The sequence below is a fragment of the Malurus melanocephalus genome, unplaced genomic scaffold (genome assembly GCF_030028575.1).
Source record: "Malurus melanocephalus ecotype Western Australia unplaced genomic scaffold, MMel_1.1 scaffold_607, whole genome shotgun sequence".
Taxonomy (NCBI): Eukaryota; Metazoa; Chordata; class Aves; order Passeriformes; family Maluridae; genus Malurus; species Malurus melanocephalus.
This window is the reverse complement of record NW_026623839.1, coordinates 116,056-141,488: the sequence shown is the minus strand read 5'-3', so window position 1 is coordinate 141,488 and position 25,433 is coordinate 116,056. Positions and strand designations below refer to the sequence as shown.

Below are 25,433 nucleotides of genomic sequence, written 5' to 3'. Positions count from 1 at the left end.
CTTGACTGGCAAAACTGGCTTCTTTATTCAAAGCAGGAAAAGGAGATGCTGACTCAGAGCCCTCTTCCCATAGAGTTGCGAGCTCCTCTGTAAGCACTGCTGTACTGGGGCAGGCTGGGACAGAGCTCAWTCTAATCCCAGGCAGCCTGCCTGGCACAAAGTGTCCCCTGCCAGAGTCTGCTCTCCCGATTTGGTGCCATTTTAGGCAATAGGGCATTCCATACAGCAATTTAAGCCCTCACAAAATGAGCAGATCAAATAACTTYGTAACTATTAAGAAAAATAAAGGTACTAGAAAAAAAGACAGGAACAGTTCATTAGTAAAATCCAGCATAACATACATTCTACCTCACGGGCACAGAAAAACAACTGAGGGGAAGGAGCAAACCTGAATTATTTTCTATTTCAACCAGACCAGCTGAATGACTGGTACCAGAAGTTAACTTTGCTAGTTACACCAGATTGCTGTTCAAAATTCCTCTCTAAATGTGATTCCAAGATGCTCCTCCAGCAGAAGAGCTGTTGTTGGCTGTTGTGCATAGGTAAGCACAAACACGACTGCCTTGTTGTGGTGGTCCTGCCATGGGCCCGTTTCCCTTTCTTAGCAGATCAGCATAGAGAAGGGTAAATCACACATGTACAGCACCCTTAAAGCCACTATTGAGGTCACTCTACAGAGGAACTTATGCAAGTGAACAGCTGTCTTTTACAACAATTGAAAGCAACAATAAGACATAAACTTCTTTGATTTTAAAAGCTGCATTAGTGTGTGTTAGGAGGGAGTGTAAGGGACCAGAACAGAGCAAACGCTTTAGTGTATCACTTCTTCAATTGCTGTGGAAGTAGTGACCTTCTATCTACAACCACTCAACTGACTTTGCGATTTAGCTGCCAGTGTGAATCAGATTAGCTTCTGAAAAGTAAGCTGGATGCTTTCTATCATCCCAAATCAAATTTCCCTAAATGCATTCTTACAACACCATGAAACTTGCTCCAGCTCAAAACCAGTAKTTTGGCAAGGTGAACTGAGCTGTAAATTTGCTTCATCCAATGACTGMTTCCCTGTTGGAAGTGCACAAGAATCTCTTGAGTGCTGTCATTTGCAATTGTGAAAATCAACAGGCTGGGCAGCTGGAGGTTTTTTTCGTGCTTGGAGCATAGAGTCTTGCTTAGTTCATTAAGTGACATTATGTAGTTCGAAAGATCCTGGACTGTGCCTGAAACAAGAAACAGAGTACAGTGATACTCTTTCTGAAGATAGCCAGTTTCTTCCCAAATCACAGGGCTCTCTTGACAAGAAAACTACRGAAATGACCCTGCATAAACATCGCAGAGATAATTACAAAATAAAAAACCACTGCAGTGAATCTATTGAGATCTTTAATTCCAAACTGTCACCATCCCAGAAGGAACAAACTGTGAGTTAGTCTGACTCTAAAGTATACAATTAAGCCTGTCAAGTTTTGGCTTCATAATACGCTGTTTAATATTGAAAAATCTGTCAGTAAACCAATATGTGGCATTAATGTCATAATGCTTTGGTTTTGCTTCCTCATGGAACAATAAAACTATTTAGCCGAGAAAAGCAACATGTAATTTATACACCTTTTGGCAACAGTTTTAATGCTATGTGGGATACTGCCCCTTCCTTCTAATGTAATGGTTCCCTTTTTGGATTGAAATTGGTACAGGGAGTTGTGTATGTGTTCCATGTGGAATTTACTCAGTAATTCTATTAAGAGCTTCCTCACAAAGAAATAAATGTTCTCATCTCATTCAATACTCATCCTACTCATTATTTAACGCAGAAGGCCTAATCTCTCCCTGTATTAAGTTTCCTCAAAGGGTTTTCTATTAGTTTCAGTGAATTCAAAAAATTAAGCTTCCMCATTTCTACATTTGCAAAAATATAAACTCTGGGACTTACAGTCAGAGCAGAAGGTATTGCCATTGCTGGAATTTTTGAGAAGGGTGTCAGTTGAAGGTTCWGCCTTCAGAAGGGATTTGTACCTGTCCTTATCATGTTGAGGTCAGACCTCAAGTGTCATTCAGCATCTCCAGCAGAGCTTCCAATAATTTAACCAGAGTCTCCAGGCCAATTTCTTCACCTGGCTCTAATTAAAGCTGTTCCCAAAAGGCCTCAGAATTCTCATCACAAACAAGTGTTTACCACTATAGACACTTGCACTAAGCAACAGCAAGTTGGTGCTGGAAGAAATGGAACATGGTAGACGAGTTACCTCTGTTTCCCTTGTTAGATTTTATATTCACAGCCAGTGAAAATGAATGGGAAAGCTGTTCAGACAGAATAGCTCAGATTTGCAGCCATTGCAAGAAATACAATTCAGGAAATATCCAAGAGGAAAAAGTTATTTCAAGAGATGAGACGATGGAAACTACAGTTCTAGTGACAATGTACACTTAATAAAAATTAATGGGATGCTCTAAGTAGTCAGTTGAAGCATTTCTCTCAGTCTTGCACACAGAAGTAATTCATGTAGGTAACCTTTTAAATAAGAAAGATGTATGTCTTGTGAGGTAATACCAAAAATCAAACCTGTTTTCAATACAGGAATGCCAAGTGAATAGATTCTGGTGTCACTTCCTGACTCTAAAACTACGGATCTGTGACAAAGGRCAAGCCACTTAAAAATTCAGCATCTCCTAGTGAAACTTGTATCAAATGCAATGACTCATTAATTCCAAACAAGAATATTTTTTATTCCTATAGTTCAAGAAAAGCACTTCACATAACAAATTCTGTATTTCAGGATTCCTAGAGGGATGGCCATACTAAAAATGAGCAATGTACTTCAGTTACTTCTTTCTGATAGTGACAAGAGCAAGGCAGTCAAAATAAGATGTGAAAATGCAAAAATGAGGCAAGGAGAACTTTCTGCCTGACTCCAGGAYGTCACAGATGTCTAACTACACAAAACATGAGTGTCAACATCATACAGCAGTTGAACAAAGAAGCTGAGGATGACAGTGGTGCTGAAATGCTGTATTTAGGTGTGAAATGTGGTCATTCAACATCTCTGTGCAATTGTAGAACCTRCCACAGACTAACATGTGGACTGGGAGCTGAACCCTATGTGAGCCAAGTTCTGGGCAAGACTGGGGTGTCMGCGCATTTGTGACAAGCTTGGAAGACTCTGGAGTCTGAGAAAACAAACTCTCCCTCCTACCCATGAATTCATCTCAGTGTCACGAGTAACTGTGGAGTGAGGGGGAGGAAAGAACATTTATAGTTACAAAATAAATCTCCAGAAGTCTTTTAAATAGAAAAATTACCTGTAGGGAAAATAAAACTGAAAAAAATGTGGCTGGAAAAAAGCAAAACAGAACTCTAAAAGGAAGGATGTAATATTAAAAAGACAGAGTTGAAACAGACCTGTGAAACAGAAAAAGGCYMTTTTTCATTTAAAAACTCCAACTCTTTGAGGTGCTTTATTTTAACTTTCTTCCTTAAAACAAAGCATTAAAACTCTACTAAATGAGTCCAAAGTAAGATAAAAATAAGTCTGAGCAAAGAGGCAAAGCTGGCCAGGCTGGAAGTTCCAGGCATTGCACTGTGAAAGTAATTTTATAGCCACGAATATAAACTTGCTGAGGAGTTTTGCATGGGGATATAATTGTAWCACAGGATTTCAACCCAGTTGTTGAAAGGTAAGCTCAAAAGGGTCAAGAAGCAGATTTTAATGGGAATGAAACCAGGCAGCTTCCCATTCATCAACACCCACTTTCATTTATAGGGCAATACAGTAATTGTTTAAAGTCTAACCTGAGAGACCTTAAGGAGTTCCTACACCTAGGAAATGCCAAGCAGCTGTGCCTCCTGGAAGAGCAGCACTTTGTGGAGCAATATCYTAAATAGACAAACGGGTTAAAGACCGGGAATCTGATTTCTTGTTACAATAGTATTCTTTTGGAACACATAGCAGCAACATAAACATGTTTTAATATTTAATGCTATACACTCCAAATTCTGAAATACTTTTTGTGGAAGCCTATGCAAAAAAAAAAAAAAAGTAATTGTGAACTGTATAGTGTCATTCACAATAAGAACCCATGGTATACACTTACTTAAATATAATCTATTACATTTCTGCCATTGTCTTTCTTCCTTAGTCTAATTAATTACCTACCTCTCTATCTAAAAACTGTTGCTTAATAGAGGACAAATAAGCTTAGCTTTGTTAAGCAGAGAAAACCTCCTTTTCTTTACGCTGAGTCACATAAAATACAATATCGTCTCTTTAGAGAATGGGAAAATAACCATTTCTGGGAGTCAAGCATGGATATATGGATGCCAGCAGTTAACTAGGTGAATCTTAAAATGCATTAAAAATGCAGCTGAGAGCAGTTAAAAAAAAAAACCAACCAACCAACCAACCAAAGAACACATCATATCCCCTAGATTAGCTCAGAGCTATTTGCATAAAGGCTCCAGAGGCAGCACGGTATAAGTAGAGAGACRTGAGCCAGCCAAAGAGCACAAGCAACGGTTCTGTTGGACACTCCGTGTGCCTGTGGCAGCAAAAGGGCAACTTTGAAGCTCAGATGTGCTAACAACTTTAAAGGAGTTGGCAGATGCATCAGGCAAAAATCTGAAACTACAAATCAGGTAATTTACCAAACAATTTTTTAGCACATTCTACCTTTCTGTCTAAAGATTGCTCTGAGTCAAATAGCCTAGGTGATGTTCTTAGGGCTGTTACCCAAGGAATGAATCAGAACTGATAAAAACCTGCCGATAAAAAAAGTAATAAACTCATTCTCTATTTAAAAATTTGTAAGATTTCATAAAATTGTGCATTTCTTTTATGTTCTGAAGATATAATTAAGRTAAGTGACTGCTTTAACAGTATTTAAAATGTATTCTATTCCACTGGAGGAACTCTGTTTACTGCAAAATAAATCCCTAAATGTGTTAGGAATTCAGTGCTAGCTAGAAGAAATAGAAAATCCCTTGTAAATTGGGCAAAAGGTAATAGAGAATCTAATTTTTATTATTATGTTTCTGAATAACATGAGGTACTTCCCTCATTTCTTTTCATACAGGAAATCTCCCTGTCACACAGAGCGTAACTGTCTTCTCATCCTGATAAATATCCAGGCACATGGCTACTTTAAATGTACAGAAAAAGATGGTAAAAAACTTGTGGATTATTAAAGTTTGGTTTTAACTAAAGGTGGAATGGAAGTGCTGCTAATCCCAGGATCATTTTTAAATGAACCCTTAGCAATGGGAGTTACATGTTGGAGATAGCAGGTGTAAGTGTCTGTACCTTGTGGGTACAGAGTTTAAGGGGGAAATTAGGTTTGCCTCTTGGCAGAAGGCAAAGCAAAATCACTATTTTTCAGAATCACCTATACCTTAGGAAGCTCATATCATATTTTTTATGYCAGAAAAATGAACAACTGCCTGGTTTTAATTATGAAGAATTTAGATTCTTTGGAGGATAAAAAACAAACAGAGAGGTTAGTAACCGAAATGAGGAAAGACCCTAAAGAGACTTAAATGCCTGCAGCAGTGTCGTATTTGTTTTTCAGTGTCTGGAAATACTGCTGTTATTGCTGTATTTGCTTGCTCCATCCTCCTCCCCTCTTGTTGTCTCTCCCAATGGAAGTTGCAGAAACCCCTGTCCCACAATGCCATCCATCCAGCTGCCACTGCTACTCCTCTGCTTGCCTTTGTGTGGTGTTTGCTTCAATGGGGGACATCTTCCAGAGGAGAGGGAGAATGTGGAAACAAGTGCCCTGGACGACATCCCTCAGAGATCTGAAAGCCTCATTCTTCAGTCAGTCCTCAAGAAGGTTGARAAGAAAGAAGAGATTAATAAAGGTATGTATCCCATTGGGGACACCATTTGGTGATGGCATAGCGCTTGGCCGTGCTCATTAGAGCCAAGGTATCATTTCCAGGCTCTAATGTTTATACCTAGCACTGGAACTAAGGGGAGGGGAAGGATAAGAGGGCTGCTGCAATACGCTGACACAGAGTTCTTTAAAGRTGCTGTCTTCTCTAAGATCTCTTTGCTCAGGAAGGGCTATACTATCATTCAGCAGCTGCTGCATAATACAAACATAGAAGCCTGTCACAGAAAACTTGCTTGTCTGGCAGGTGCTTCCCTAGGGAAACTCAAAGAGGATATACGAAGGACATGCCACAGTTGAGGCCCCTGTACCGAATGCARATTCGAGGTGGGGTGCTGCCATTCCCCTCCTACCTCAACCCACTGGTTCCTACTCCCCAACAGAGGTGGGCTTTTTCCATGGCAGGGAATGCTAGGGAATGCTAGAGGCTGCTCCAGTGTCTGCGCCTCCCAGTTTGTAGATGCTCTGTTACCACTACTCAGCAGTGGAAGATCCRATTCAGGGATTGCAAGAAACAGCACATAGGTATCTGCCAGCATCAAGCAGCACAGGGCCCTTCCAGAGTGGAGGACAAACGGGCCCCAAGTGCCCRCAGAAAAAGCCATCCTCCCTCTTCACATGAATGCTCAGAATTGGTCGCGTTGATCCAAGACCTGAAATATTAAAAAGAGCTTAAGAATGAGTAAGAAATGCTAACAGTGTGATGACTGGTAAGTGGACATACTGAGTTGGCTTTCAAAGAGCAACAGATTAGGAACCTCATCCACAAATTCCTGTTTCAAGTTCCTTAGTGAGGATTATGTGGTCTCATTAACATTATTCTTTTTCTTGAACAGAATCAAATGCCCCTCAGCTAGAATGGCTTTCCAAAAGACAACATCGTGGGAAGAAGTACCTAAGTAACCTGGAGAAGAGACAGCGTCCTGGAAACAGAGATGTTGAGAAAGACACATCTTATGGAAACATTCAGAAGAGGCAGCATCCAGGAAAAAGAGAGATAGAAGATGATCTTGATGTCTATCTGGAGCTGAAAAGGCAACAGTCTCTTGGCCAAAAGTCACTGTTGGATCAGTTTGCTGACAGCCCTAAGGCACAGCTAACCTACATGAATGAGTTATCCAAAAGAGAATACCCAGGCAGAAGATACGTGATGTACAAGCACCACTATCCTAGYAAAAGAGGCTGGAATTATGAGGTAGACCTATATGGTGAGAAACGCCAGCATCCTGGAAAAAGGCACTGGAATTCTGAGAGCTCAGMTGACACAGGCCCCTGCAACTTTCAGGGGTCATTTACCTGTCGCAAAGGCAGCTTGTTGCTTGATTTCGTAGAAGATGTAACCAGAGACAGGGTAGAAGAAAAACGTCAGCACCCAGGAAAGAGATCAGCATGGGAGAGTGAAACAGAGGAGTGAGAAAATAATTGTATAGCATTTGTATTTGGTGAAGTAAACTGCCAGTTCACTGAAACATTCTGTTCACACCCTTTCGGCTTCCTGTTGCTGACCTCTGCACCTACCTTTCAGTGTATTAATATTCCCACGCAGGTTAATGGCTTTGTCACACGCTTAAAGCAAAGGAACTAAAGGACCCATCTGAATGAAAAGCCAAATACTGAGAATCTTCAACTCCCCCACTTTAGTAACAGTGCGTATTTCCTTAGGAGCCCAAACCCCAGAATAATCCAACTATGTGCTCCTAAATGACTAAAACGGGGTCTTAAACTTCTGTTCTGATGCTACTGAAGTAGAATAATTGTATGGTCTCCTCTCACACAAGTGAAATCAGTAAATAAATAGCGAGGGAGAAAAAAGAACAACATATGCCCATTGTTTCTAAATGAAATAAAGCAGGTTTTCAGTGCTAAATTATAACATTCTGGAGACTTGTGTCCTTGTACACTAAAATCTGTCCAGCCAGTAAGCACAACAGAGAGACAGGAACAATTTCAGCTGAAACAAAATAGATGATTGACTTCATAGTTTGACTTGGAATGGGCATAGGAAAACCCTTTTCACCTAAAAGACTACACRGTGCRAARGGTCTAAGGATGAATGCATCCCTGAGCATCTCAACCACAAGTTGTGACTCCCATGAGTCTGTACAGCCCTCACCAGAACTCCCACCAYGGTGTGTCCACACTTCAGTCATACCACTTGAAATCATGTCTTCTCCTCAGACACTTAATAATGAAGCAAGAAGAGATCCCTTCCTTCCAGTGAGGATTTCTGATTTCTCTCCTCTCAWAGGAATGCTTTTCCTTTCTTTGGTCAGACTCCTGAAAGTGTTTATTTGGTATGAATTATTCAGTAAACATGAATAGTCAACTCTGGTGTCCTTATTGGTTGTGCAAACRTGCTGCAATAGTGTGAAAAACAGACAACCAACTCAAGCTAAGTAAATTAACATCAAAGGGTATTTTTCTATGTACAATCTCCTTGTRTGTTGGTGGTCAGCATATACTTGTACTTAAAACTGTTTTGCTGCTGAAGCAGAATGATAATAGACTCCCTTTATAAATCTTCTACCTGTATGACACACAAAATTATGCATCTGGGCTAAATTCACAGCAATTTTGTCACTCAGTTCACAGGGAACTTGATGAGAAGCTGATTTCCTGTTTGTGGCTCTAAACAATAGATCTACTGATTTTTGCAATTGATATGCAGTTACTGAGTGCACTGAGTTATTTACATCACCTCTTGTACATGCAAAGAGGTTACAGCACATCAACATTTTGCTAGAATGTAATTTTTATGAACAAATGAGTATATTTTCCATCAGTATTCAYCGTCAATACCATTGAGACATATTAGCTTACTTGGAGCTCCTCCTCAGTTACAGAAGTCAGCTTTGCCATATGGTTTAGCTACCCTGAAGAAAAATAATTTATCATCTCAGGMGTTTCACTGAAGTTAGATGGTCCCAGGCTGATCATCACTTAACAAAACCTATAAAAAAATTTCTAACTTTGAAGACAATAAGCTGTTTAGCATGTGACAATGAAAAGACCTCTTCTGTTGACAGGGGATTTCTAATAAACAAGTGCTGAAGAAATCCTGAGAGAAGATAGCTGGGGACATTCCATATACGTCAACTTCCTTCTGCACACTTTCTGCATATTTTGCCTTTTAAAACATTTCATTTTCATTTTATCAGGGAAGAAATGATTTCTCAAAGAATACCATTTCATACACCATTTTCAGTGATGAATGAATGCTTCTTAAACCTTGGRGAACACCACTCGCTACAAAATCTTCAAAATAAGTAAAAAACACAAAAGAAAAAGATTACCAACTAGGTAAACATGGGTGACATATTTCAAAAGTCCTCTTTTTTAAAGTAACTTACTTACAGTARCTTATTTTTTTTTAAAGTAACTCAATCCAGTATTTCAAATTRTCCAGATTTTTGTTTTGATCAAAATGACATTTTCTTCCAGTATCTGTATGAAAATTTCATCTCTATTTATTGATTTCTTCCTCTTATCTGTCTTGTTGCAGACATACTAAGAGTCAAGTACACTTGCCTACAGACATCATTCTCAGAGAACTGACTGCCACTGGGGATTTAACAGCTTCGTGACTATGAAGCACACASAAGTTCAAAGTTAGGTATTTGTCAGATCTATCTACACCCTAAAAGCTTTTTGGCTCTGGAGTTCGGCTAACCAGAAAATAGCCAGCTAGTAAATACAGTGCAATCTTTTAGCAATATGAACATAGATATATACTCTTTAGTTGTAAGGTAAGAATTTGTTAATTGCACGTSCCTCTCATCATCTTATTTTAAATGTATACCTTCCCCTCAAAGTAATTTCTTATTAGAATTTAAGAGAATTTAATATCCATGCAAACATCCATATGTAACAAGGTTTGCTCTGTCACCCACACTGTGACAACTGCAGAACCAGGCTTTGCTGTTGTACAGTTCCCTGAGGGAGTGCACTATCTGTCTCTGGGGCTTTTCAGGAATGAGAACAAACCAACAACAGACTTGGTCCAAAAGTCATGGAAGTCAGTYGAAAAATTTCCTCTGCACAATCCAAATTAAACCCACAGAACCAAGCTTTGCAATGGCCCTAAYGTGGCAGCACAGTCATGCAAAATCTTATTTCCAGCTTTAATGGAGATTAAAACAACCTCATACAAATGAGTTCTTGGTTGATTCCACTGCAGTTTTATATTTCTGGGTATTACCAGTTACTGAGACATAAGGGAGTTTGATTCCTAAAGCACAGATTTTCCAAGTGTCTTCAAAATGATCTTTGTTTTTAATGTGAGGAGAAAGTCAATATAAACCAGCTGTATAATTAACATTTCCTGAAACTATTTTCAATGCTTCTCACCATTACTGTTCTATGCCCACTCCCACACACCTATGAGCCTTGATCTCTTTGCTGGCACACTGTAATKAGCATGGGCTGAGTGTTTCCAAGGGACGTGTGGCCCTAACAAACACCTTTATTACTACTTATARTAACTCATTAGTTGAAGAAAGTTTGAAAACATCATCACCACAGCTGAAGTAGAGTCACTGCTTCTGTGGTTAAGAAAGTTAACATTATAGGGTCAACTGCTACTTTAAAGCATCAGTCAGGACATTGCTAKGTATAAAAAATACAATCAAAAGAAATCCAGTGGAAAAGCACTGCAGGAGGGATGAAGCTGGGTGAGGTCTAGACTGTACAGAGACATGATATAAAAAATGAAGATAGGGAAATCCTTTTGGTCTTAGGAAATGGGTGTRTGGACTATCAGCATTGTAGTGCAGAAGCCTCTTTCCCTCCCAGTAAGAACAGCACAAACTCCCCACTCCTGCAGGGCAATGAGGAAGGGTTGGACAGAGACCATCAATAAAAATAGATGGGAAATTCCTAGAGAAAACTGAGTTAATCCACCTGCTTTAAGATTACTTTTAGATGTATGTTTAGACATTTGTAACATTTGTTTCCTTGATTAAACCAATACAGGGTAGAAGTGCTAAGAAGGAAAACCACGCACATAAAACAGGAACCAGAAAACTGAAATGCCAACGCAAACCACCCCATGAGCTCTGCACCTACATGGATCTTGCAATTCTTCTAGAGATATAAGTATTGCTGTAGTGTTCTCTCACTGTTCAGTGAGTTATAAGTCACTGGCCTCAACAGAAGACAAAAGGGGCAAGGAAGAACAAAGGGAGAGGTAGCTGTGCCTGGTGGCACAGGTATGGCTCAGTGCCAGGGAAGTGCCCAGCTCCAGCACAGCCGGGAAGGTGACACCACAGCAGGTGAATCCTCAGAGGGCAGGAACCACCCGAGGCTCATTCTCCCCACCCCATCACAATCCGTATCAAAAGTGTTTTAAAGGACTTAACCTGGATGGTAGAAGAGCAGGGCATGATCAGTGAGAACTCACATTTAATGGACAGSACTCCAGTGTAAATAGTATTGCCATGTAAGAAAATCTCTGCCTCTAAGAGATTATAATTCTAACACATTAAGCCGAAGTGTGGTTACACACTCCTACTGTTTCCATGTGATTGGGAGTGTGTGAKATTGCTGCCAGTTGAAAGTGAACATAAGCTGGCATCAGAAAGGGGATACTGCAAAGTCCCTRTCGTTGATTTACACAGTTGTCAGAAGGCAAGTAATGCCATTCCTGGGCTCCATGTGCGGCTAAGCACGTCACCGGCTGCTCTGCCTTTCCGTTTTGGGACACTTCCTTTAGGAAGACTCAGTAGGCTGCTAAAGGGAATGCCGGCCGTATTGCTATTGGCAACGGTGCTCCTCTTGAGCATGCTCAGCAATTACGATACAAAGCACAGAGCCATCAGAATGATGTGAACGGTCCCAGAGCAGTGCAGCGCGACGCGTCCCGTTCCGGAGAGGACTCGGTCCCCGTGCCTGTGCCATGGCTCCCTGCACACCTGCGGGCCCGGTACCGGGGCTTACACTGGACACGGCCACCGGTGCCGGCCTTTGAAGAGGCCGTGCCTCCGCTCCCGCTCCCAGCCTGCATCGACAGCTCCCCGCTCGGCAGCGTCCCCCTCGGTGCCAASGAACCCTCCTCGTCCCCGCCCTTTCCTCTCATCGATGTCTCAGCACTCGGCCCGCCCTCCGCCGCTCCCGGTGCCGGGACGGAGCGCGGCCGCCCCGCTTTGGAGACACTCACCGCTCGTGCGGGCGCTGAGGCGAGGCGGGCCGGGCCCCGGGTTTTCGCGGGTCCTCCCTGGGCTGTCGCCGGGCCCTCAGCAGCCTCTCCCCCGCCGGGCGGTGCGGCGCCAACCCCGCCCCTCTCCTGCCTGGCGCAGCCGCGGACTCCGCCCCGGGAGCGGTGCGAGGCCTCCCGGGCCTGCGCGGGCTGCGGCGCTGCTGCTGCTGAGGGAACGGAAGGCGCGGGGAGCCCGGGCCCTTCCCGCCCCCGTCCCGCGGCAGCGGTCGCACGGCGCTGTCCCGGCTCGTTGCGGGCAGGCCGATGCAGCCCCCGCAGCGCGGCAGCCGGTGAGAGCAGCGCGCGGCGCCGCCATGGCCTCGGGCTGCCCGGCGGCCTTCGGGGACCCGGCCGAGGTGCGCGAGGGCTTCCTGTGCCCGCTGTGCCTGAAGGATCTGCAGGCGTTCCGGCAGCTGCAGGCGCACTACGAGGAGCAGCACGCGGGTGAAGACCGGGACGTCCGGGCGCAGCTCCGGAGTAAGGGCGGTAACGCGTTCGGTTCGGCCGTGGGAAATCGCTGCTCGTACTTCGAGAGCTCTCAAATGTTTGACAGTAATAAAATACTAATTGGAGGGACTTACAGGAGAGCCAYGCAGTTCCATTCTTCCGTAAATCTCCTTGGGCCAAGCGTGGTTTTTATCTTCTCCCGATACTTTCCATAAATTAATTCTAAAGTAGGCGTTGAAGAACAATATTCTTCAAATGTTTGATTTTGTGCACCATCTTTGAGGGTTTTTGTTTGTGTTTATCTGAAAACTCAGAATTATACTGTAATCCCAAGCATTACTTGAAAACTGTAGAGAATATTGGGAATCTCCAGTACTTGCCAGTTCCCAGTCTATCAGTTTCTTGTTTTGGCAGTAGATAAAACTAGTTCCAGTTAAAGCGCAAAGTTAGGAAAAGTTGTTGGGAAAACATGGAAAAAAGTGTGGGTGGTGGAGCTGGCAGGAGATGCTTGGGACGTCCCATGTCTGTTACCGATTTCCACTTTCAGTGGTATTTTGAAAATCGCTTTAAATTCCATTTTAAGAAGATRCTTCCCTTTCTTACCTCCTTGCATACACGACGTCGTTTTCTGTTGCGAGAAYGATGTTTAATCTGGCAATAATTCAGTGTGTTTCCTGCAAAAACTTCTCTGGTTTTGTTTTAGTATGCTGGAAATAGTGGCCTTGTGGTCTTGATCTTTTTTTTTCTCCTGAGATAGACTTTTGAAGTATTAATCAATTTTCYTGGTGAAACTCTTAACAGTGGGCTTTAAAATTAGTTTAAAAATTTAGTACTTTAAAAATCAGTTGTGTGTACAATTAATTTTGTACTGTGTAAAAATTAATTATGTGAATTTCAGCACATTGAAATTCTTAGTTTGTGCAACAAGACAAGGAAAGTGTTGAACATCCTTGAATCTCAAGAAAATAATTGGGAATTAGGAGAATGGAGATAYAACTCCATGATGTCCCATGCTGCAAGATAGGTCCTGTAGTTTAAGACACATTGCTGTTTTAGAATGAAGTCCCATTATGGAGAGTTCTGAACTATTATTTTGTCCTTAGGACTTCATGCTCCTTTATGACAGACAACAAAGGAACATTCTGTACTGGCTTCACATGATGAATATTTGGTGACTACATAACATGTTAGATAATTTGGCTTTATTTTTCACAGATCTAGTCCAGAAGGCCAAAAGAGCAAAGAAGAAATTGCTAAAACAAGAAGAAGATGACAGAACTGATTCTGGATCTCAGGAACGATATGAGTCATTCAGCTATGGTGGAGTAGATCCATACATGTGGGAGCCCCAGGAACTAGGTAGGAGAGCTAGGATAACTTTTGATCTGAATTGGGAAAGTGCTACAGTATTGCTCAAGTGGCTTGGAATTGTGTTTGTGCTGCATGGGATTGACTAATAAGGAGTTATGGTTTGCATATTGACTTCGCATATTGCCTGTCTACATTAGGTGGGGCTGTGGGGAAAATACAGTTAATGGGGAGAAGAAAATACACAGAGAATCGGTACCCAAACTACCCTTCAGGGAGCTGTTTGTCATGTCATTGTGCCTGTGCTGCTGGGGGCTGCTGAATCTGTGTTTACATCTGTGCAGCTAGCTTCATCTTGTGCCTATAATAAACAGATAATCCAGTAATTAATAGCTAAGTTATAGGTATATAAAATCTCCAGCTTGGGGGCTGCACTTAAAGTATGGCCATTTTTGGAGGAGGAAGCAGCACCATTTCKGATGGATCCTGGGAAAGTTTCCTCTGTGGTACTGACAGACTAGAACTGAGTCCTTTGGACCTGCAGGGTCTGAGTTCGGTRTATTACTTTACTTTTGACTTTGTAACTATTTGAGCAACAATCAGAGTGTAAATACTAGCTAAGAACAAATTTAAGCAGAACGTTTATGAACATTAGAGAAGTAAGAACTGCTTTCTGATGAGAGTTGGGAATATGAACATTTGGGATTTTGGCATGGGATCTCATGCATCRGTGAAAGGGACTGTGTGATGTCTTCAAAGCAGTGTCTTAAATCAGTTACCCGGAGGGACTCTTTCACTCCTRTGAATGCATCTGCGAAGATTTCTTGCTTATTTCATTAGCATGAGGAAGTAAGATKCCTAATAGGTAGCATCAAAAAGCAACATCTGATTTTTAGTTCTACCAGTTGGAAGAAAGATTTCGTTGGTTGGTTGGTTGGTTTGAAGTTTTTGGTTTTTGTCTGTAACTTTGATTTTTAATACCTCACTCACCTTACTTGGAAAAGGAGTAATCTTAAACTAACATTATTGACTATGRATTGTACATTTATTAAAGAGTTGCTGAATTGTTCTTTTCAAGACTTRGTGATCAGTTTTCTGGAAATCTGAACTGTCATCAGGGATGTGATTCAGACCTCTAAAGGTGTAGAGACGATCAGAAATCTGAAACAAAATTGCTGTTGCATAGACCTCTAGTAATTCTTGGATTACCTCTCCCTTTGTTCAACATATAGCCAGGAAACAAAAGGGAGTTCGTTTTGAGAAAGCTAGTAGTAGGTAACAGTTATCTGAATGTAACTGACAAATGAAGATGGAGAAAAACAATTGTTGCAGTATGTTCTCTTTAACGTAGTGCTGCTTGTTTTCTGTAGTAGAAACAAAACATGGTTTATTGCTAGCCTGAAGATTAGGCTTTCACCTGCGTGTTTTATTTACAGCAACGCTGTGAAAATGTGGGATTCTAATGTGTCTTTAAAATTGAGTTCAAACATRAGAAATAAATGGTGAAAAGAAGAGACAGCTGTCTTCCAGGAGGCATTTGAATTCATACAGAGTACTTGGGTGACTAGGACAACTTTCTGTTATCCCTGCAGGTGCTATGAGAAGCCATCTTTCTGAATTCAAGAAACACCGAGCAGCCAGGATTGATCACTATGTAGTTGAAGTCAATAAGTTAATAATCAGACTAGAAAAGGTAAATTTGGTGCTTTTTAATATTCCAGCCTTCTAAAAGTTTCCTAGATTAAAAAAAAAAAAAATTATATTTCAGTATGAAGTACCCATTTATCTAGCAGTACWCTTTATAAAGGATACATAACTATGACTGTCTTTACACATTACCTTGAGTACTATGCATGGTTTGACCTTGTGCTGTGGGTATGAYTTCTGTTTCTAAGACCCATTTGCAAGCTGAAGATGCTATTCCACATGCATCAAGAACCATCTGTTTTCCTGCTTTATTTTTTTCTATCTTTTACGCTACTAAATTGTTCCCCAGTGTTTTGTCATGATCCTTCCAGCTTCTCATTCTTCAAAGTCTGCCCRCGATATACTTGCTCTTTGGCTCAGATGCAGTGATATTGGCTGCAATAAGGATTACGTCCAAAATGTTCTCATTTGTAAAGGTTTGACATGTGAATATGGAAATAGAAAAAAATACAAAAGTTGCACGAGTCTGGTGTAAAACCAACTGAGACCTCTCTCTCTTAAAAGTGCCAGGTTTCTTCCTCTTGTTGGGCTGAGTTGTGTTGAGTTTTTTTCCTTGCTGAAGTATAATTTTCTTGAATATGTTGTTTATCTTCTACCAGCTTACATCGTTTGACAGAGCAAACACTGAGTCAGCTAAAATAAGAGGTTGGTATGAGCTTACCTGAGGCTCTTTGCCGCTGTAGTTTAACAAGCAACAATTAAGTGACTCCTTATGTGGTGTGTTCCTGCTCACAGCTATAGAGAAGTCTGTCGTGCCTTGGGTCAGTGATCAGGATGTTCCATTTTGCCCAGACTGTGGCAGTAAGTTCAGTATCCGGAACCGACGTCACCACTGCCGCCTTTGTGGGTCTATTATGTGCAAGAAGTGCATGGAACTTGTCAGTCTTCCTTTGGCAAGTAAGTACTGTGGAGTTAATTCCTTGTTTTCTTAGCTCACTTTGGGTGCATCCTGGCTTTTTGCCGTTAGAAAAAAATATGCTAATAATAGTCTGGCTCTGCAGAAAACTTCCATTCAGTTTCATGCAGACATTTGTCTGTGAAACAGAATACAAAGATGGATTTCTCCATTCTTTGTCTCTGTTCCTTCTTCAGATTTGGAAATGTTGCATAACATGGAAAAATTACTAGAAATAATAGTAGTGTGTATTTCTGGTAAATATTGTTACTATTTATTCTGCTGAGTACTGTGGAGCTGTTAACTGTAGGAACTTCCAAGGTTCTTGACRTTTAAAAATATTGGGGATATTCCCCTCTTGTCTGTGTTGTCCAAATGCTCGACCTTGGAACAACAACTTAAGGAAATTCATGAAAAGGCCTTTAAGAACCACTTTAAATTTTTATTTTCCTCATCTGGTGCATTGGAGAGGAGACTGTATTTTCTGTGGGGGTAACTTACATTAACTGCCTTTTGGAGTGTTCAAGCACAATGCCTGGACACATTATCAAACCTGTTTTAGACATTGCTCTGTGACTGTGCAGGCTCAAACATGAGAATGCTTCTAAGCATGAGCAAAGTAGGTGATGCTCAGCATTCTGCCCTCTAGGTAGTTTTAAATACAGCAGGTTTACGGTGAAGACGTAGATTCTGATTGCAGTTGTGGTTGTCATGCAATCCTTGTATGTCTTTCAGCAGACTCTTTCAGCTTGGTTTTCTACCACCACCTGAATATGAAGTTTCTGTTAAAGAGCAGTTTGTTTGTGTTGGTAAATTTGTTGGCTTCTCTGGTTACTGTAAAGTTACCCATGTATAATTTTTAGGTAAACTCACCAGTGCCAGCAAAGAGGCCTTAGGCTCTCATACTAGCCCGAACTCCTCACCTAACAGTGTCCACGGCTCCCGCCGTGGCAGCATTAGCAGCATAAGCAGTGTGAGCTCTGTTCTGGATGAGAAGGATGATGACCGAATCCGTTGTTGCCAGCACTGCAAAGACACCTTGTTGAAAAGAGAGCAACAAATTGATGAGAAAGAATACACACCAGAGATTGTGAAACTCTATGAGGTAAGTCAAGCCTTGTAATACAGTGTCTATGTCTGCAGTGGTCACTACTTGACTTTYGGCTTGTTACCTCATGTCTAAGCTCTGACTTTATGACTTAACACTGGCTTGTGTTTGAAGACGCTGTTGGATGTTTATGCCACATAACAAAAATGTGTCTGAAATGTTGGAATCAGTTGCAATATAGGATTTAAATCCCACATTAAATTCAAACATCTTTTTAAAATACATTCTTTACTCTCATCATCTGGAACTAGTATTTCAGAGATACCTGTCTCTTTAAGTTGTGAGCTTGTTTAAGCCATCGATGAGCGCTGTGTATTTGATTGGTGGGCTGCACTGGAACTACGRGACTCAATGTGGTCAGCTTCGTTTATCCTCACACTGGTGGCAAATGTTTTTTTTTTAACTATCTCTATCAACATTATGTTCAAATGTGCTTTGCAGCAGGTACTGATGATCACYAGATATCTTTTCAGTAGAGTCCACAAACTCCCCAGGTTAGTATTAATGGGAGTTTCTGTTGGTGCTCTTGTTGGTGGAAAGATTTAAGGCTAGAAGTTGTCCAYGTCATCCATTCAAACAGCTTCTGGATTCTAAGTCCACCTTGCAGGCATGGAGCAACTCTTTTTCTGTTCCTGACAATGCCATATGTGTTCTAAAGATAACTGGATGGTCTTGTCATCCTGAATAATTAAAGTGGCTTTCATCATGGTTAACTTTAAATCTGCACAAGCAGCATKAAAAGATTTATGTCAGCATGTTCTTGGATTAGTGTTTTAATGTRAGTTCTTTCTTTATACATTTTGTTTTAAACAAGAAACTACGACTCTGTATGGAGAAGGTTGACCAGAAGGCACCAGAATACATAAGGATGGCAGAATCACTAAAGTAAGCCCCATTGCTGATTAYGTTTATGAATATATGTATTTTCCCTCTATGTGTGGGAAGTAGTAAGTGGTGTACTAAGCCTGCAAGAGTGTGTAAATTTCAAGTCAGTGTTTCATTATCTATTTTCTTCTGGATGCTGCCTCAAACAAAGTAGTACTGAATTAATTACTAATGTTAACAGAGAAGTTCTTAGATTTGTTAATTCTTTTAAAGCCACTTCCCCATGAGGCATTACTGTCATATTTTGACTCAACATCTTTGCAAAAAAAGTACAAGGCTACAATTCTTGTGTAAATGAGCTTCTTCAAAACAGCTGCAGAAAGCTGTTGTCCTTACCTAGTTGCTCTGACTTTCAAGAAGTGCCAGCAGCAGATCATTAAAGCACTTCCCATTTGTTCTGTGTAAAGCACCTTCACCTGGCAGTTGTTCTGAGTGTACCTGGCTTACCCTGTGCTGCAGTGAATAAGCAGCATTCTCATATCTCAGTTTCGTGCATCATTTCTTGCAGTAGTAGTCTCTCRCTGGGGTAACTTGAATCTCTCCAATTAGTATTTGCAAGAGGTTGCCAGGTTATACTTTTGGCTTGTTTAGTGAGAGGAATACACACATTAGTCTTTGACTAGGAAGCATGTCCTTTTGAAAAGTTAAATTTTAACAAATACTGCTGGACCTGTCCTTTAGATCTGATGGTTGTAGAAAAATTAGTGATAAAACTGCTTTTGTAAAAACACTCTGCAACAGAAGGTGAAATACATGCTAAGCCGTTAGTCCTTTTTGGCATGACTTCATGGAAGATTGTGTTAATGTGGCTTAGCAGCTGGAGAAAAGTAAAAATGCAAATGTCCTGGATAATGGAAATAAATGTTAGAAAACAACAGGCTTGTTATTGGTAAAATTGAGTATTTCTAACTACTACTGTGTCCTGGAAATTGGAATCCTATGGATAGTGAAGTTGTTTTTGAGAAAGTGATTCTTACAATTTAAATTTGTGATACAAAAAGACAGGGAAGCTAAAAACTGGAGAAGCATTTTCCCCACCAAATCCTAATTTGTTTTATCAATAAAGGGGAGACTCTAGTRCAGTGCCTGTGATTGTATCCCCATGTGGACAGTCAGTTACTGGCTTTTGCCTTCTGACAAATTCTAGTGGTGGTAACTATTGTGCTTTAATAGTATACTTGGTTACTCAGAGGTTTTTTCCTATGAAGTTGCCTGAAAAAAAGTCCGCACAAAATAGATACATTTGCTAAGCATGTGTGTATTTTAGGTATTATTTGTAAAGTGGCATTCTTGTGTTAGAATACAGTTTCTCCTAGAATAGTAAATAATAATACCATCATAAAATAAAACGATCTTCTATGAAGTATTCATGTTCACAAAATGATTATAATTTTCCACTTCTGTCACAAAGGTTTTTAAACATGAGACTGAAAAATAAAAATCATTCAGCTCTTCAGTGTTAGCAGTTCTTACCATTGTTGAATCTTGGTCATCTTGGTATAACTTGTAGTGTTGTATGTGTCGTTAACTGGATGCATGACTTAAAGTTCTATTTATTTCATAGYGCTGGGGAGACAGCCTACAACCTTGATCATGCTAATGACTTGAGGGTGGAGATTCAAAAAATGTATGAATTTATAGATGCTTTAAGGTAAAAGATCATCCTTCCCCTTTTCCCCCCACATGTGTGTATTTCTGTTATGACTTTACTGATCATATGGATGCTCAGTTGTAAAGAGCATTTGAAAAGGTAGATGCCATTCCTGTACACTACCGATTTCTAATTTCTTCTCCAGCCTTAAAATTCATGCATTCGGCTGYAGTAGGAATAACTAAGCATAGAGGAAACAAGTAGCAGCACCATTTAGGGGGAGGGAATTGTTTGTTTGGGGTTTCTTTGATTTTTAAGGCTGGGACTGGAAAGTGTTACAAATTGTAATATCCAAAACTGCTTATCTAAAAGAACATCAGAAGTTTTTGATCCAATATTGTCTCCCCACTTTTGTTGCATTTTTCTTGATTTTGTTGTTGAACTGATGAGGCTGTATATTTGCTTTGATTCAGTAAGAAGATTTTGAGTCTAGGCTTGCACGAAGATCCTCAACCTCATCCTAAAACACTACAACTTCAGCGAATGATAAGATATTCAGCTACACTTTTTGTTCAGGTAAACAGAGCATAAGCTGTGAGATGAATGTAAATTTTAGATAGTGTTTAGGCAGCCCTGGCTAAGTGGTTTGAAACTATTTTGACAGGAGCTTTAGTTCTATACGTTTTCTGCATTTTCTGTCGTTACCTAAGTGACTTACAATAGCCTTAAATAAGCTGTYTTGAACCACAGATCTTGCACTCAAGAGCAGCATTGGGTCTGGGGAAGCCAAGAGGTGTGTGAGCCTTAGCTCCTGCTCTTGCTGAGGTGTGAACCCACCTAGCAGTGCAGCTGTGGCAGCAAAGGTGTGCACAGACCTGCAGTAGGGATTGCAGCGTAGAAGCATCTTTGATGTGTTTGTGGGGTTTCTGCTAGTAGTATCTCTCTTCTCAAGGACTTGAAAAATGGGCTGAATGTCTGCAAGCAATACTGTAAATATTTTTTTATAATTTTTGCCAGGAAAAACTGCTTGGTCTAATGTCCCTGCCAACCAAGGAGCAGTATGAAGAACTGAAGAAGAGAAGACTGCATATGGTAACACAGGTTAGGATCTGTCATRTCTTGTATAAGGCTTTCTCACAGATAGAAGCCTGGGTGCTTTGTGAGCATGACTGGGTGCCTTCAGCACCGGATTTTAGTTTGTCATTTCTTCATCCATATTGTCCCATCCCCTTTTCCAGGGATTCACCTAGCTCCTGCTGTGTTCTGCYCTGAACAGAAGTAGGTGGGCACAGAGCACCTGGGCACTTACAGAAAACAGCAGGGACTTGGGTGCACAGGCTGTTTCTGCTGCAGTGCMTGCAGAGCAAGCCCTGAAGTGAGTGTTAATTTGCATTGACCTCAAAATTGTGTTCARGAATTCACTCACATAAGTAGAATTTGGAAACTTCTTTTATTAGGGCAAAAGGACATATTAGAATAAGGATGCCTCTTCAGGGAGAGGAGGTTTTTTTCCGTTAGGAGAGAAAAAATTAGTTTATAGCCAACAGCATTATTTATAAAGTAAATCCAATTTCATCTTGAGGTATAAGTTGACAAATAAGAATCATCCCACTCCAAAAGCCAGTGATATTAGTGACCTTAAACACTGAAATTCTATTGCATGTGTCTGTTGTGTCATATGTGATACAATCAATGTCCAAATCACTCTAGACCACTCTTTGCACAGCTGTGTTAGGCTTTTTTTTCTCTGCAAAGAGAACTGTTGTTGCTCCTACTTACCCTCAAGTTTGTAGAGGCAGATGTCACAGGATTTTGATCAGTATCATCACCAACTCACGGGAAACGTTTAAGGATTAATATGAAAATAAGAATTTTCTGCAAAGGAACCACAAATGCAGCTAATCCCTTTTMGCAACAGCCAGCAATGTCTTAGGATTAGCTAACTTGCACCCATGGATATTTAGACTGAAATTTTTAAAGCTCATTGTGTTTTCTTACTACATGTTTTCTGGTTTAGGTCACTCTTGAAACACAGGGAAAACAAGAGGAGAAGCGGGAGTTTATTTCCATATCTGCATCTGCAGTTAATGGTGATGAAACTCACATAAAAAAAGGAACTGTCAGAAAATCTGAAGGCTGGTTACCCACATCYAGCATTTCAAGAGAGAGTGAGAGAGCAGACCCACTTCTTCAGCAGATTGACAATATCACATCCTTTATTAAGCAAGCAAAGGCAGCTAATAGGATAGATGAGGTCCATATGTTGCAGGAGAACCTGATGCAGCTTCAGGATGAATATGATCAACAACAAACTCTAAAAGCTATCGAGCTTTCTAAAAAACAGGCAGAAGAGGAGGAGATACAGAGGGAAGAACTTCAGGTCCTTCGTGAAAAAGAGTGGGAAAGAGAGCACCATAAATTCATGTCTCAGCATTCAAGGACACACTCCTTAGACTTCAGAGAAGTCAAACAGCATTTGGATTTTACTTGGATCAAAGGGGACAYGAGTTCTGAAACTCCTGTTGTTGGGCAGCTGCCAGCTAGAGAGCACTTGGCCTTCACGCCCAAACCCCAGGATGTCCCACATGATGACAAAGACCAGGATCGGCCAACCTGTCTAAATCCCTTTGAGGATGAAGCAGATACCCCTCAGGCAGAGGAAGATCCTGCTAACCCATTTGCCAAAGACCCCTCTCCAATGGTTTCTATCTCTAACACAGCTCAGCAAAGTGATAAAAAAGAATACAATCCATTTGAAAGTGAGGAGGAGGATGAACAAAGTAATGGAGCACCTGGAAATACTTCAAACCCTTTTGAAGAGGATGAAAATCCATTTCAAAAGCCTGCAGGCAGCTGGAATTCAGGGAATCCATTTGAAGAGGGATCCTCTGTCAATCCCTTTGAAGTGGAGGATGGCAATGAGATCTTTGGGGAGGAGGCTATAGAGGAAGAGCTGCTTCTCCAACAGATAGATAATATTAAAGCTTATATATTTGATGCCAAACATAGTGGACGACTGGATGAGGTGGAGGTACTGACAGAGAACTTAAAGGAACTGAAGCACACATTAGCAAAGCAGAAGGAGAAATCTAACTGCTGAAGAAGCAATAGGGCTGTCTAATAGTTGTCTGCCATTAAATACGGGAAGATAAAGCATATACTTACAGACAGGAGTGCAGATCACAAGAGACAATTGGGATAATCCTGACTTCAAAGCACTTTCATTTAGGCATTGCCACTACTACTTAATCTTGAAGAAAGAATTACTGAGGAATGCTGCTGTCTCAAAAGCTTATAGTAAGAAATTTTAAAATAACTTTTTACAGCACTTTTAATGCTAACTGGTCTTACTGAATATTTATTTTGATCAAAGGGGTTAAGTGCTGATAAGGAACTGTGATTTGGAAGTGATTGGAATGTTGCTTTTCCCTCTTTCCCTCGTTCTGCTATAGCGTTGGCCTTTCAAGCATGRTTTTGACCAAAGAGAGATGAATAAAACTCCTTCATCCTCTCCTGACCCAGGGCAGCTGAATTGCTAATGGTGTTCTGGAAACGTGCTGTTAAAAAGCTGCTGATTCTCTGGGGTGCTGAAWGTACAGGCTTGCAGATCAAGTTTGATCTGTGCTAATAAATACATAAAAGGGATTTTAAGACGCAAAACAACTTTCCAGCTAATCTTAGTATGAGTAATTTTTTGATGTGTGTATAGATTCCCAAGTAAAATTTAGTTGCTTTTCATCACTTCTTGTTTCCCATTTGCTCAGAGCACAAATGATGGTGTCATAGCATCACGCTGGCTTCAGAGCTGCTGAGGGAGGGAGCATCAGGCCAGCACCACTTTAACTAAAATACAAGGGGTGACCCTCCAGTTGCTAATTACATTATGGAAYCTGCACATTCCTTTAAATCCTCTGGGTGACAGAATGATCATGTTTGTTGTACTTGTGAGACTGGATCACTTATGTAGCACTCAAGCAACAAAAACAATTGTTCATAATGGAAAGCTGAGATGCCACTGAACTGGAATTTTGTAAAAGCTGGGAGACAAAGTCTGTGGCTGCAATAGTGCCAAATGCCAATTCTCCCTCATGCTACTTTCCCCTCAGTTTTTATGAGAATCAGTATATCTGTTTTAAATAAGGAACTTCAGATTGAAGACCTCTTGTGATCCTGTGGCCTGGGGGATGACCAGTAGCTGTGATGCACGTAGGCCTACAGCCCTGCAAAATGCAGGCTTTTTTGAGAAAGATGGGAGTCTGAACTGCTTTGATTATTATCTTTGAAAGGCACAGGCCCATCATCAAGAATTAGTGTTGGAAGAGTGATGGTGGTGAGTTAGCTTTAAAGGGTTTCTTTATTTGAAGCTGAAATAGAGGAAAATCAGGCAGAAAACACTGTATAACACTAACAGTAGTGAGCTTACTSAGAAGTGTGAAGGTCTGTGGAATGGGACATGTCTTTTAATTTTGTCCCTTATACTGGCATAACTGTAACTGTAACTGCACTGCATAAAATTTTGGAGACAAGTAATTCTGCTATCTAAAGAGCAGGAACTCTAGTTTTACTAGAGCTACTCCTAGTAAATAAGTGGAGATAGGTACTTCTGGCACTGTTGTTTAAACCAAGTCCAAACCACCTATATCCTCATTTACTAGCACYAGTAAGGGATTAAAATAACTCAGACCAGCCATTTAAGGATACCTGATGTACTGAACCYGGATTTGAAAGGTGTGCAGAAGAGGCTGGCTTAAGACCATGACGTTCTTACACGGATGTTTTATTTGGGCTGATTGAGCCCCTGAGTGTTATTCTGCACCAAGTAGAAGAAAGGATTCTAAAAGGTCTTGAACAGAATATAGGTGCTTAGCACCAAAGTCATAAAGGCAACAAAAACTGTTGATGCCTAAACAGAATCCCTGGAATTTACCAGAGATAGTATAAGGCAGTTATTTAGGACAGAYTTGATTGCTAGTCAGGACTAGCTTCCTGCACTCTAACCTAACTTTTTTTTTTTTGTGTCAACAGGAAAAAATGTTTCAGTGATTTCAGCCTTCACATTAAAGTGTTTTTTTCCTTGTTGCAAGTATCYGGCATTGTTTATATTTTCTGGCTAATACACTAATAAATAAAGTATTCTTATTGTATACGTAATAGATTATTTTTACAAGCAGGTAACAGACTAGCATACCTCATGATCTTTGTCAGTGTTAAAWGTGATAGACTAGACAGCCAATTACTAAAGTCATCTCCAAAGTGAAGACCTTTGCTGGTATAGAGACTGCTGTGAGGCTTGCAAGGCACAAGGGAACGAAGATGTCTTAAGCTCAATAAGCTAACTAGCTAACTAGTAAAGCTCAATAGCTAACTAGTATTGACTTTTGTTACAACTGCATGCCCTTCTCTGTATGGAAACTTTGTA

At 40.7% G+C, this 25,433-nt stretch overlaps 3 protein-coding genes across 4 annotated transcripts in view; 2 read left to right on the top strand and 1 right to left on the bottom strand.

Annotated features, from left to right (window-relative positions):
* TMCC1 (transmembrane and coiled-coil domain family 1) overlaps window positions 1–12,098 on the bottom strand; it is a 78,777-nt gene extending 66,679 nt beyond the window's left edge. Inside the window, exon 1 of one of the 2 annotated variants that reach the window (XM_057383124.1) lies at window positions 12,035–12,098. The gene's annotated coding sequence lies outside the window, so the exon portion shown is untranslated. The remainder of the gene's footprint in view (window positions 1–12,034) is intronic. The other variant, XM_057383131.1, reaches the window with a different exon arrangement.
* Window positions 5,554–8,287, top strand: TRH (thyrotropin releasing hormone). Its single transcript, XM_057383134.1, has 2 exons — window positions 5,554–5,848; window positions 6,717–8,287. The coding sequence occupies exons 1-2, from the start codon at window positions 5,656–5,658 to the stop codon at window positions 7,292–7,294; spliced, it is 771 nt and encodes a 256-aa protein (XP_057239117.1). The 5' UTR covers window positions 5,554–5,655; the 3' UTR covers window positions 7,295–8,287.
* RBSN (rabenosyn, RAB effector) lies at window positions 11,941–23,691 on the top strand. The gene is made up of 11 exons (XM_057383121.1): window positions 11,941–12,550; window positions 13,736–13,879; window positions 15,421–15,521; window positions 16,135–16,180; window positions 16,271–16,432; window positions 17,294–17,535; window positions 18,353–18,423; window positions 19,988–20,074; window positions 20,488–20,590; window positions 21,032–21,115; window positions 22,032–23,691. Exons 1-11 carry the CDS (start codon window positions 11,956–11,958, stop codon window positions 23,112–23,114), a joined length of 2,718 nt encoding a protein of 905 aa, XP_057239104.1. The 5' UTR covers window positions 11,941–11,955; the 3' UTR covers window positions 23,115–23,691.
* Window positions 23,692–25,433: the final 1,742 nt, after the last annotated feature.